Genomic DNA, 14,505 nt, shown 5'->3' with positions numbered 1-14,505 from the left:
AAAACGATATTCTACTTATCTACATGTCTGGCACAACCAGCTACATTTCCTTTTACCACTTTACACATCTATTTGGGGATTCCTCCGTAAACATCATTTGCATGATGACGCGCAGGTGGAGAAGGTGTCTCATTTCATACGCGTAAAACAGTTTCCTTTTTAGGATGGAGGAGTTGAGCAAAACCAATTTAAGATTCTCCCATTGTGCGTGCGTGTGCGTGTGGCCTTTCACCGCAAATATAATTTGCATCCTAACATCACACTATAGCACCTCTCTGTAAGCTCACTAAAACCCTCAAGCCCCAAAAGGAAACTTGCCCTAAAATTCACGTTTGCCTACCACCTGAGTATTTTGTGTAGTGCCTCATCTTAGTTAGTACCAGTTTGTCTTTATGTCAATGTTTACACGGCATGGAACGAGGGTAAGGTTGCCTCCCAAAAGTTTTAAACGATTTCACCATTGGAAAAATTACACAATCTGTCGGTCTCTCTTCCCTCAGGTCCTTCGGTAAACAAAGCCAAGGTGTTTGCAGCCAACAAGCGCTATGCCGGCACAGAAAGGGAGCACCGCCTCAACTTCTAGAGGCTCTGTGGGGCAAAGAGCAGGACAATGATGATTTTGAACTAACAAACCTTTCTGTCCTGGTCTGGGAGAGACGGTGTGGGGTGACGCAGCGTGGCGGAGGCAGCAGTTTCTGTGATTTCTGACACACACTCGCAGTGCAGGGATGCAACTCAGGAATAACTGTTGGGTGTGTCTCAGAGGCCTCTCACACTTTATTTAATTCTTATGGGCAATTCTGGGTAGTTTTCATTAGGGCACACAGTGGCAAAATGTTTTGCAATGGAAAATGGAAAAAAATGGCGTTTCCTGTTGGACCAGTAGTCTTTCCCTGTTTTTGTCTGTTTTGGTGCCTAATGAACACCACAGATTTCAGTAACCTAGAATAGCCCCCTAATGTAACATTAGCAGCAATAGGATGATATATACTGTTTCCCCTCACAACACAGGAAGTCAGCTATGTGAATATAGGAAAAACTTAAGATTTAAACTAGAAGTTTATGGGGGTTTATGACCCTACTCTTTATTTTCTCTTGAAGAACAGTTATTCTTTAACCAGACAGTGTTTTTTGGGGGATTAGCTAAGTAGAATGTGTAAAGAGAATGATGATATATGCAAAAGATTACTTCTCTGAGGAAAAAACAAAAAGTTTTATATGACGAAGCGTTTATGTATACTCTACTGATTACACTAATGTAACTAGTAATGAAACCAAATAGTGTTTGAAGATACAGTTAACCTGGTATACATTTCAGGTGTTCCACACATAGAAAAATAATGACTAGAATTCTGTAATTATATTTCTATGGTTCCACAGTTACTGGAAAAACTTGACCAGCTTGATTGAGACAACTTTATTAATGTTATAATAATAATAATAATATTGTGTGACAATATGTATTTCTATATAGCCAAGAGTCAATATTCACAAAGTGACACAGAGTAAGAGTGATGTTCTAGGACCAGGGCCACCTTGTCCATATAATTATAAAGGAAAAGGCAAAACTGATCCAAGATCAGTGAATAAGAGCTCAGTCTGTAAGTACATTATACTAGGCTTGGTCTGGCTCCACATCTTGCAGTAATGTTTTTGCTTACAGTTAGGGCTGTGCCCAGTTGTCTGTAGTACCTCAGAATGTAGGGTTGAGCTAAGATATTAAAGTAATATTATTGTTATCATGGGGCAACCAGGGGCTCTAGATGTTTGTTACAGACATGCTTGTTGACAATGCTGCGCATTGGCACTAGAAAGAAGCACAATGTTGTAATATGGTAACCATGTCTTGAATGAAAATCTTAATGTTTTAACATTTTAATGTGTGGACTGCATTGCAACTCGGTATTGACAGATTTAAATCTGATTTGCAATAGAATCTCATATTGGTACACCACTATAGATTTGCATAATTTTTTGGGAAAATAAATCACTAACTAATATCTCATGTGTGCCTTATTTTGAGTAACCTAAATGCACTGAGCAAAAATATAAACGCAACATGTAAAGTATTAGTCCCAAGTTTCATGAGCTGAAATAAAATATCCCAGAAATTTGCCATGTGCACAAAAAGCTTATTTTGCCAACTTTTGTGCACAAATTTGTTTACCGGTACATCCCTGTTAGTGACGATTTCTCCTTTGCCAAAATAATCCATTCACCTGACAGGTGTGGCATATCAAGAAGCTGATGAAATGTCATGATCATTACACAGGTGCACCTTGTGCTGGGGACAATAAAAGACCACTCTAAAATATTAAGTTTTGTCACACAACACAATGCCACAGACGTCTCAAGTTTTGAAGGAGCGTGCAATTGGCATGCTGACTGCAGGAATGTCCACTAGAGCTGTTGCCAGAGATATCTATGTTACTTTCTCTACCTTAAGCCACCTCCAATGTCTTCTTAGAGAATTTTGCAGTATATCCAACCCGTCTCAGAACCGCAGACCACGTGTATGGCGTTGTGTGGGCGAGCGGTTTGCTGATGTCAACATTGTGAATAGAATGCCCCATGGTGGGGTTATGGTTTGGGCAGACATATGCTATGGACAAAGAACACAATTGCATTTTATTGATGGCAATTTGAATGCACAGCGATACCGTGACTAGATCCTGAGGCCCATTGTCATGACATTCATCCGCCACCATCACCGCATGTTTCAGCACAGCCCCATGTCTCAAGGATCTATACACATTTCCTGGAAGCTGAAAATGTCCCAGTTCTTCCATGGCCTGGATACTCACCAGACATGTCACCCATTGAGCATGTTTGGGATGTACGACTGCATGTTCCAGTTCTTGCCAATATTCAGCAACTTCGCACAGCCATTGAAGAGGAGTGGGACAACATTCCACAGGCCACAATCAACAGCCTGATCAACCCTATGAGAAAGAGATGTGTAACGCTGCATGAGGCAAATGGTGGTCACACCAGATAATGACTGGTTTTCTGATCCACGCCCCTACCTTTTTTTTTTTTTTTTAAGCCATCAGTGACCAACAAATGCATATCTGTATTCCCAGTCATCTGAAATCCATAGATTAGGGCCTAATTTATTTATTTCAATTGACTGATTTTGTTATATGAACTGTAACTCAGTAAAATCTTTCAAATTGTTGCATTTATATTTTTATTCAGTATACATGTTCAGAAGGAACCGCCTGGTTGAAGGGGGTTATGTAAAAACAGACCACATTGTGGCGCCAGATACCACAGTAGCGCTAGCTGTATGCTGCCTGGAACTACCTCTCCTGACTGTTAGTGTTGACTTATTTTTCAGCAATCTGTAGGCCTATTGTCGCTGTTATACAATATTTCCTCACTTCAGACGGGTGTGGTCTAACTTGGTAGTTTCGATACCTTACATTTACTGCCAATTTGAAGGCTCACGTTTGTTTTCACTGCCTTGTGGTTGTGCGACATGAATATTTAAAGACATTTTTTTTTCCCGTGCTTTTTAAAACCAACCATTTGTAACCATATGAACGTCAGACTTCACCCACAGTGCGTGCACTTCCACATCGAAAATGATATCCTCACAAAAATCGTCTGCCAAACCGAGAAGGACTGACGGTCGGTAACAGTGTCAACTTCCTCTCTGGCCGAGCCTTGCAGCCGTGTTGTCACACAAAATGCCACTTCATCATTTATTCATCAGTTTTCTCTTTCAGTGTTTGGGCTGTTCTTTGAATCTGTCAGAGAGAGATTAAAATATTAATTTCCCCCTGGTTGGGGCTGTGTAGGGAACAGGACAGAGAGAGGGGGTGGGGGAGCGAGAAGCGAGGTTCTGGTGTTATGTAAGCCCTGTGTGGCTCACCTCTCCCTGGACCCTGCACCTGACCCAGCTCACGCACATCTGAGCCCCGGTACAGATTAACCCCATACTGGCTACAGCTTAGCGCAGACGACACAGCCGTCACTGTAGCAGACAATGCTGTTAAATGAATAATATGGTTGTAATGTACAGCTGATTTGCCATTGCTGATATTTAATCAGCTGGTTTTCAACTAAGTTGCAAATCACATACCAGACAGTAAGCTTTGCATTAATTTATTTATATCCTTTATTTGAATAGGGACAGACACTGAATTATTGAGTCATTTACACCATGCGTTTGCTTGTTTTCAGCATCAGTCCCTCGATGAGCTTTACAAGTGAGAATGTGAATATAGCCGTGAAACAAGGTAATGTTTATGAACAGCAACCATACAGTATACTGTACTATCTCTCAGGTGCAAGGTCGCCGTGTCCTGTGGGCATTCAAGTACAGCATTTCCCATCCATTCCCGTTTGTTGACAATACCTCCAGATTTACACGGTTATCAAAACGTCACGCCAGGGTAAGCCACGAAACAGAGCCCTTATTTTAAGTGATTCTAAAATCCCCTATGGGGAAAAATGAATGGTGGAAAAACAATTGGAACCATTTCCCTGTTTGACCTCTAGGTTCTATGACTCATACTATGGTACTCTATTGCACCATTGTCTTAACAGCACAACATGGTTACTAAAAGAAAATGTAGAAAATATGGGACGAAAAGGCAGCAGCTCACTAAACTAAAGCAAGTTATGTAAATGTTCTACTGGCACAGAGAGAGAGAGAAGACTTACTGTCCAGCACCAGTTACCATACAAGCTGGTGCATTATTGGTGCAGACATGGTGCATTATTACATTAAGTTGAATAAGGGATTTAAAAACTCCTCAGAGGAAGTATTTCATGGGAAAGACTGTAGAGAGAAAAGTAATGCTGTGCAATCGCACATTATCATTCCTCTCTTTCTGCTGTGAGGTCACTTTGCTTGACGTGCATTGCCATGACATCTTATTGGCACAATGACGTGCTGTATGCTTACCAAAACCTTCACTCAAGCAACACACATCACATGAGTATAATAAGGGCAGACAGGATGATCTCCTGCTGTCTCTCGCTAGTTGCCTACCAGGAATCCAAAGCAAATTCTGCAACGCCTCCACATCTCTCAAAGCTGGTTCATGAAAGTACACATACTTCTTGTCAACACCTTACCCCTAACAAGTCATTGAGTTGCATTATTTGCTGCCAACACTATCCTTGGGGTTCAAATTCAGGCCACTGGCTGTTTTTTCTACTTGAGACATTGGACTGAATCCCTTTAAAGGGTCCATTAATAAGTAACAGATAATCAGTTTTGAGTCACTGGTTATCTGTTGACGCCAAAATAGACTGAGTGGTTTAAAAAATCATTTTTTTTTAAATAAAACGTTTTAGTCATTTAGCAGACCCTCTTATTCAGAGCGACTTACAGGAGCAGTTAGGGTTAAGTGCATTGCTGAAGGACACATCGATAGATTTTCGACCTAGTCGGCTCAGACATTCAAACCAGTATACTTTCAGTTACTGGCCCAACGCTCTTACCTGCTAGACTACCTGCCGCCCAGTGGGACTAGAGAATCATCTTAGACATGCAGAGGATCAGATTCACAAACAAGTCCAACTGCAGGGCTGCCTGGGGCCTGTTCAGGGGGATGTAAAGTCACAGAACGTTTGCATAGAAATGTATTGTTAGACTACATAAAATAATGTCTGTCAGCTAGATAGGAAATCGTGTCAGCTCTATTCATTCTATGTCTATCTGCAACATTCAAAACATTTCACATCCCTGACTGAATACGTCCCTGTGTGCCCCACTCCCCGCTGAACAGACAAACAGCCAACCAGGGAGTCCCTCTCCCACTGACAGCCACAACACGCCACACAGCACCCACCATTCAGTTCCCACCATTCCCAACATTCACTTCCTTGTTTACAAACGTGGTGGGCCCAGCAGTGACCAGGGTCTGACCTGGGTTGAAAAGCCCTGAGTCACTGCATCAGGAGGAGGGGGGAAAGGCCTTGGGGGGAGGCCTGGGGGGGTTGGGCAGGCAAACTGCCGTTTCAGCCAAATGTTGTTATTTTAAAAAGAGGGAAGGGCAATAGACTAGGCCAGGGGGCTTGCCCCCCAAACGATGGAACACATATTTGGTACAATGGAGGTGGCTGACATGTGAGCTGACCCCAGGGAGGTCAGTCAATAGCCCCCTTTATGAGTCGCTGAGAGGGGTATTAGGAGTATCAATGGAGAGGACTAAGCCATATAGGCCATGTGGCCGTGGCCAGGCCTGGAACTGTTTGTTTTGATTGCAGCACGAGACTGGGACTGGCGTGACCGCCCGCCTTGTTTACCTTGGATATGTGTCAGGTGGCCCGAGAGAGCCTGTTCGTTCCCTCCCTTTCTCCATCTCGCGCACTCTCTCCCTCCCGTTTGCTCTATTTTCCTTTCTCCCCTCCCTCCCTCTCCATGAGAAACCCTCCTCTCAGATTGCATCAGAGCCACAGCCTGGCACAACAACATGATCACTGAGCTCAATGTAGGACAGAGCCGGGCACTCAATAGCACTGGCAGGCCTTCTTATTCCGTGTTCACTTGCTAGCCTGAAATTTCTGACTGGTTGAACCCGGCACGTGTATAACCACAGAGTTTCTAAACCCAGAAGATCAATATCGCAAGACTTCCGGGAACGCTAACGAAGCAGACCAGGCCGGGGTTTGAGAAGTCAATGAGAGATGTAAAATTCTTCCTTAGTTGTTAATTTTCTCGAAATCTAAAGGCAAAACCTAGATTCGAGCCAATGTCTGAACTAGTTGAACATGTTATTACTCCAACATCGTAAAACAACTTTATATCGATTTTGATTTGATGGCCTGCACATGCATAGTTCGGTGCGAGACGACCGTTAGACCCGATAATGTGTTTCTACAGCATGAGCTAAGATAGCCAATGTCGCCATGTTATCACTTAAAATGTCTATCGGCAAAGCAGTTTCTGCCTGTCTTCATACTGTACTGTCTTTGATATAACTACAACCAGTTTGCAAGTCGGGCATTTCCGAGTTGCCTCGTTCCGACTAGCAAGTGAACGCGGCAATAGTCACACTGACTTGGAGTAGTTTTTTTAATGCTCTACTGCCAAAGGATATTTGTATATATTTTTATTTTACTAGGCAAGTCGATTAAGAACAAATGCTTATTTACAATGACGGCCTACCCCAGCCAAACCCGGACGATGCTGGGACAATTGTGCGCAGCCCTATGGGACTCCCAATCACAGCCGGTTGTGATGCAGCCTGGAATCGAACCAGAGTCTGTAATGACACCTCTTGCACTGAGATGCAGTGCCTTAGACCGCTGCGCCACTCGGGAGCCCTGAGATATACTTTAACATTCATCGTCTAATTTACGAGTTATTCATAATATCCCCTTTTAGGTGACAGACCCAGTGTCACAGTAAGATATGTAATGTGTTTTAACACTTGGGGCTAAGCCTCCTTAAGTTGTCAAGGGGGTAGGATTTTATGAGAAACATGCACTGTCTAATCATGCATGCTTGAATTGTAATAGATGATTGGTTCTCTGCAATAAATATTAAGAGTGGAACTAGATGATATCTTATGTTATGGCAGTACATCAATTCACCAAGATCAGCAGCCAGCAGAATAGAGTGACACAAAATGATGAGGAAGCCAATCACATTTCAGGAATCTTGTTTTTATTGAACAAGCAAGGCAGTATATTTACAAACATACACATATGTATTTTGGTGTTGTTGACCATGAGCTTTCTACCAAACCGTAAGTGTGTATCCTACAACAAATTCTTTGGGCTTAGAAATCAAAACATCTAACAATAGTATTTCACCCTGATTTCAGCACTATCCATCTTTTCTGTATGACTACAATCTGATTAAAATCATAAATCATAAAATAAACAACACTTTCCTGTTTTTCAAGAGAAACTCTTGGTAACACTGCTGTGATGTCACAAATATCATTAGCATATTCTGAGTCATTATTCATGTCATATGAAGGAATTCCCCTCGACCACGCCCACAAATTGGAGAAAAACATTCTTTCCCATTGACCCCCATTGTAAAAGACACAACTTCGTCGTAGATTTTTTTGTTATGAAGAAATAACAAACGTGCCGGAAAGCTGCTGTGTTGTTCGATCAAATTTTATTGGTCACGAACACATATTTGCAGATGTTATCACGGGTGTAGCGAAATTCTTATGTACAGTGGATTCGGAAAGTATTCAGACCCCTAGACTTTACCACATTTTGTTATGTTACAACCTTATTCTAAAATGGATTACTTTTTTTTTTAATCCTCAATCTACACACAAGACAACGCAGGAGTGGCTTCAGGACAAGTCTCAATGTCATTGCGTGGCCCAGCCAGAGCCCGGACTTGAACCCGATCGAACATCTCTGGACATACCTGAAAATAGCTGTGCAGCGACGCTCCCCATCCAACCTGACAGCGCTTGAGAGGATCTGCAGAGGAGAATGGGAGAAACTCCCCAAATACAGGTGTGCCAAGCTTGTAGCGTCATACTCAAGAAGACTTGAGGCTGAAATCGCTGCCAAAGGTGCTTCAACAAAGTACTGAGTAATGCGTCTGAATACTTACATAAATGTGATCCATTTAAAAAAAAAAAAAAAGATTTGCCAACATTTCAAAAAAAATACTGTTTTTGCTTTGTCATTATGGGGTATTGTGTGTACATTGATGAGGATCAGTTTTATAATAAGGCTGTAACATAAGAAAATGTGGAAAAAGTCAAGGAGTCTGAATACTTTCCGAATGCGCTGTACATGCTTATGTACATGTAACCAGGTAAATCCCGGAAATTGTGGGGACCCAGTGTCCAAGTAGGCTGCACATAGCTATTTGTTTGGAAAACATTTAATCACAGGTATAGTCCGTGTGTAACTCCAATCGCTACTTGTAGCTTTATAGTCAGTTTGTTTGTGTTGTTGGTCTTGGCTAGTTTAATGTTCTGGTTGGTAGCTAGCTAGCACTCACGTGGCTAACGTTAGCGCCTTCATGAAAAGGGGCATGAGGGAAGCCCTACAATATTACGATTTTCTAAGTAGTGAGAATGCTTGAGAGCAGGCAAATGTTGAAAAGTCATCCTTAGACATGTTTTATTTTTCTTAACTGTCACTTTGTAATTGATAAAAACAAGCAGACAACAAGAAAATTGTGTTTGAAAAAAGGTGAAGTTTTTTGCTGTGAGCCAAGGTTATTTTCCCTACAGGCGGGCAGGGCAACAACATTCTATTTAATACTGACTGGGAAACTAACAACGGTGACCTTCGAACTGGAACCACTCGTCATAAAAGATGGCACAATCATATTGTGACCATGACAAATTGATCACCTGCCATATCAAACACTTAGTCAAGTCATGACAGATATTGTGATTATGACGCTAATTCAAGTTCAGTTTCAATATCAGAGCTGTAGCATTGGCAACATCATGCCCTACTTCCGATACCTTTCCACCCACTCCAGTAAAGCACTAGAAACGTGCCAATAATACACTCTAATGTAGAGCACAGGAGATTACACATTGAATGATAAGTGGGCCCATTCACATAATGTCCAAAGCAAGCACTCAACAGGTAGAAAACAAGAAGAGTACTTAAATGTACTGAATAATGTACAGTATAAAATTCTATTAAATCTGTAAGTATTTTGCAATCGAAAAGGTTGCGTCGAGAAATTGTCATGCGGATAGTGGGATTGGTGGCTAGTAAACAGAAAAAGGAAATGGATTAGAAAATATATTGAAAGCCATTTAGATCAACTTCCCTTACGGGGTTTGAGTCAACAATTGATCAGAATTAGTTTGTTTCACAACCCCTCACCCAGTCAAGAGTCTCCGAAAATGGCCTGTATCCATGTCTACAATATTCAAAAAGTGCACTTCTAGTGAGGAGAGACTGGAAAACGTTTTTCAAAAAGCACAGAGATAACAGTCCTGTCAAAATCGGCCACGCGACAGGTTTGCTTCATTCTTCATGACAATCATAAGGCAACCAAAACATGCCAAGCAAGGATTACAAAAAAAATGAATTGTTATGGACAACTTTCAGCTACCAAATCTTTTGAAGGTGTAAATAGTGTTAAAGAAAGATAAGTAAAAGTCTGAGAAGAATGTTGAAGTAAGAATACGGGTAACTTTGGCTGCTTTCAAGTGTCGATCTGAAAATGTACATATGAATGTGGCCTGCAGTAGCGTGTAGAGGATCTCCAACACTATGGTCCATGATGGATCTCCAGGCTGCAGGGAGACCAGCTGGTCTTGGTACTCGGTAAGGTGGGGTGGTCCAGTAGGGTGGGTCTCCTGGTCCTGGATCAGGAGGGCTGGGTGTGGGTGCTCCTCCTGATGGGTCACTAATGCTAGGAGGTCTGGACGAGGCGTCTGTAGTGTGGCATGACCTCGTTCTCAGGCAGGTGCAGGTTGAACTCCAGGGCCACCAACACAGGGAACTCAAAGGCTATCAGCTCCCTCCGGTTCACACGAAACCTCTCCTCCAGTTTCTACACATCAGAGAAAAAGGGAGATGAGAAATGTACAAACTAACCCACTTTATTACTTCCTATATCCTGTAATACACACAGTGTACAAAGCATTCAGAACACCTTCCTAATATTGAGTTGTCCCCTCCCCATTCTTGACACACAAGGGAAACTGTTGAGCGTGAAAAACCCAGCAAAGTTGCAGTTCTTGATACAAACCGGTAAACCTGGCACCTACTATCATACCCTGTTCAAAAGGCACTTAAATCTTTTGTCTTGCCCATTCACCCTCTGAATGGCACACATACGCAATCCATGTCTCAATTGTCTCAAGGCTTTAAAATCCTTCTTTAACCTGTCTCATCCCCTTCATCTACACTGATTGAAGTAGACTTAACAAGTGACATCAGTAAGAGATCATACAGTGCCATGAAAAGTATTTGCCCCATTTCTAATTTTCTATACTTTTGATACGGAATGTTATCTGATCTTCAACCAAAACCTAACATTAGATAAAGGGAACCTGAGTGAACAAATAACACAACAATTGCATACTTATTTAATTTATTTCATAAATAAAGTTATGCAACACCCACTGCCCCTGTCTGAAAAGTATTTGCCCCTTTACACTCAATAACTGGTTGTGCCAACTTTAGCTGCAATGACTCCAACCAAAAGCTTCCTGTAGTTGTTGATCAGTCTCCCACATTGTTGTGGAGGAATTTTGGCATAGAGAACTGCTGTAATTCAGCGACATTTGTGGCATTTCAAGCATTACCTGCTCGTTTCAAGTCCTGCCACAACATCTCAATTGGGAATCTACAGGAGAATGTCAGGCCATCAGTCTGTGAGCTGAAACTGATGCACAGCTCTGTCATGCAGCAAGACAATGATCCAAAACACACAATCAAGTCTACATGAAAATGGCTAAAAAGCAACAAATTTGAAGTTTTGGAATGGCCTAGGCAAAGTCCAGACCTGATCCCATTTGAGATGTTGTGGCAGGATTTGAAACGAGCAGTTCATGCTTGAAACCCACAAATGTCGCTGAGTTAAAGCAGTTCTGTACGTAAGAATCGGCCAGAATTCCTCGACAGCAATGTGAGACCGATTCAAAAATATTCAAAAAAGAGAAAATCAGAAAGGGGGCAAATACTTTTTCACGGCACTGTAGCTTTCACCTGGCCAGTCGATCATGGAAATAGCAGGTGTTCATAATGTTTTGTAAACTCAGTGTAGAGGGACTACAAAAAATATAATTTTGTCTATGATCCCTATGCTAGCCACTTTGCCATCTGTCATGTGGTGCTTTTCTGTCACAGCAGATTCTACACAGATTACATAACAGCCGATATCTTTATAACATCTGAAAAAGTGTGTAACTTCAAAAGGAACCACATCTAAGGAATTCATATGATATAACAATCGTATATTCCGTGCAGAATCGCTGTTTGTCGGCGTGACAGGAAAGCGCCCCTGGTTTCCACCAGGCTGCTCAGAGCCGAAGCCTAACGCACTAAGAGATGAGGATGACACTTACATCTATGAGATGCTTGACCTCATGCTTCTTGAGGTCTCCGCCAATCTTGGCGGCGAGCAGGACGCAGGCGCCGGCACAGAGTTTGCGGTTCTGCTTGTTGAGTTTCCCCTGGAGGACCAGCTTCTCGAAGTAGACGAAGGCCATGGCTACGGTGGGTTCCTCATAGCCACACTCCTCCTGGGCCAACTTACGGATCTCTCTCTTCAGACTGGTGAAGGGATGGGGAGGAGGGTCGAGAGGGAGGGGGTGGAAGGTGGTGAAGGCAGGGCGACAATAGACAAATGCAGAGAGGTCAATGCTAAAGAAAAAAAGAAAACCCAAAAGTACCAGTGTCCCCAATGTCTGTCAGGAACTATTGTTGAAACGATTAACCACAAGGGGTTAAAATAAGGCTGACACAAAATGATCTTTTCAACATCATACTAAAAATGTATGTTTCGCATAGACGTCCCTACCTCCTGACTTTGCTGAGGGTCAGCCGTATGTGGGGGAACTTCTCCTTGAACGTCTCGTTCATGTCCTTCTTGAGGTCAGAAGGCTTGACGTACTCTATGACCGTAGTCTGAAAGAGAGATGAAAATACTGGTGTCAGGAAGACACGCTCTGATGTTAAGCTCTGCTGTCGGTAAAATGGCACAAGGGTTACGTCATTGTATATGTGGAAGAGGACACAGAGAAGCCTCAGTCTCACTATGGGAGGTGATGTGACCTTTAGATTCAGGGTTGGGTTTCATTGAGAAGGTGGTTGAGTATCAGATGAGATATTGGAGTCAGGCAGAGGAGGCTGGTGGGAGGAGCTATTGGAATGGAATTAATAGAACGAAGTGAAGCGTGGTTTCCATAGGTTTGATACCGTTCCATTTATTCCGTGTTCCAGCCATTACAATGAGCCCTTCCCCCTATAGCTCCCCCCACCAGCCTCCTCTGGAGACAGGTAACAATTGGGTGGGACACCGTACATGTTCCACGATAAGATAGAATAATATTCCAGAATGTTTACGACGCTCTGTATGTTCGGTTGATGTACTTTAACTGAGCCATTTAACTTTATTTCAGGTCAGAGGTTCATACCTGTTATTTAGGGAGATAGACTATCTATTAGGGAGATAACTGTAGTTAACCCGCTGAATCTAGTTATGCGATAGGAGAGCGATAATCAAAACATCATATTGCCCAAATTGGCTCATGGCAAGTCATTTGCTTTGTTCAAACTCGCATTCCTCCCTATCTGAATCCAAAAATATACCAAACTATTTGTTCCAACCAAAATATTTCTAAGTATACTTTGACTGCTGCAGCAAATCTGTGGCTAGTGTGGGCCCTGGGAGACCTAGAGGGAGGATTTCTAAAACGAAAGGACAAATTTAGAGATATATCCTTTACCGCAAAGGAAACTAAATGTACTAAAATGATTTCTATCCCACTCTACAGTTAGTAGCAGACTTGAAAGATCAGTTCAAGAAAGATAAAAGGCTTAGATTAGCACAGTGACTGATGGTGCAGTGAAACGTTCAGCATCTACGGGTCACATTCCTCGAGTGTAAATACAATAGCTATTGTTGTTTCGCAACGGGAGGAAGATAAGAGAAGAAGAGAAAAAAAAAAAAAAAACTGTCTAGCCTTAACTGAATACTTCACGTCTGGTCTGTCTATTCTACCAGCCCAGATAACACCAACGGAGCCAAATGAGAAATGAACTGGGAGTCTGTTGTTGTTGCTTTGATTTGAACACAAAACGAGCGTTCCCCTGCCAAGTTCTGGACATGAGAAAGTGATTAAGTAACAGTGAGGTATGTCCACAGGAAAAGGAGTGGAGCGGATAAACAACATTAGATGTGAGTCTGAAATGGCACCCTATTCCCGACTTAGTGCACTACTTTTGACCAACTCCCTATGGGCCCTGGTCAAAAGTAGTGCACTATACAGGGAATAGGGTGCCATTTCTAAACACACCCTAGCTGTTATGAAGTGGCTGTTTAAAGCGCTACTGTATAGAGAGACAGGGAGTGTATTCACACACATCACAGACTAGTAGGAGTGTGAGCTGAACCAGGGATTGGGCCAATTACCTTTCTGATTAGAACGGTCAGACAGAGTCTTTGGACTTACAGTGAGTTCAGTTGATGCAGTATGAGGTAGAGCCAAGCGCAAACGTGTGGCGAGCTGGCATTGCCCGAGGACTTTTCCAAAAAATAAAAAAAGTGTAATAAAAAATATTGACGCAAAAGCGTTCAAAAATAGGGACAAAGTACCGTTTTTTTAGGCTGATTTGACACAATTTGTCAACTCACGCAAAATTGATCTGTCCTTCGCATCGGAGGGCTGCAGGTTCTGTGCGTGTCTTGACCAATCAGATTACGAAGGTACCAGAATAAGGTACCCCTGGTTGAATACCTCTGCTGTAGGCTACTAACAGCAGCTGTATACAGCCTACAATAAAATGGTAACGTTATGTATTTAAGGCTCATCTGTTTGTGATAGGAGAAAATGTGAATGTGATCAAATTTGGTTTAGATTC

General features: G+C 42.3%; 2 protein-coding genes across 4 annotated transcripts in view; one reads left to right on the top strand and one right to left on the bottom strand.

Annotated features, from left to right (window-relative positions):
- LOC106600427 (NPC intracellular cholesterol transporter 1) overlaps nt 1–2,000 on the top strand; it is a 31,607-nt gene extending 29,607 nt beyond the window's left edge. The window contains exon 25 of the mRNA XM_014191768.2: nt 501–2,000. Within this exon, the coding sequence (XP_014047243.2) occupies nt 501–583 (83 nt within the window). The 3' untranslated portion in view covers nt 584–2,000. The remainder of the gene's footprint in view (nt 1–500) is intronic.
- Nucleotides 2,001–7,605: 5,605 nt separating this feature from the next.
- Nucleotides 7,606–14,505, bottom strand: part of LOC106599958 (CDK5 and ABL1 enzyme substrate 1) — a 31,559-nt gene continuing 24,659 nt past the window's right edge. For all 3 annotated transcript variants that reach the window (XM_045714761.1, XM_045714763.1, XM_045714764.1), the window contains 3 exons: nt 12,443–12,549; nt 11,988–12,195; nt 7,606–10,468 (listed from right to left, as the gene is read on the bottom strand). In XM_045714761.1, the coding sequence (XP_045570717.1) occupies nt 10,328–10,468; nt 11,988–12,195; nt 12,443–12,549 (456 nt within the window). In that variant the 3' untranslated portion in view covers nt 7,606–10,327. The remainder of the gene's footprint in view (nt 10,469–11,987; nt 12,196–12,442; nt 12,550–14,505) is intronic.

This window comes from Salmo salar, chromosome ssa03, assembly GCF_905237065.1.
Source record: "Salmo salar chromosome ssa03, Ssal_v3.1, whole genome shotgun sequence".
Lineage (NCBI taxonomy): Eukaryota > Metazoa > Chordata > Actinopteri > Salmoniformes > Salmonidae > Salmo > Salmo salar.
Note: the sequence above shows the minus strand (reverse complement) of the source record. Positions and strands in the feature narration are given on the sequence as shown.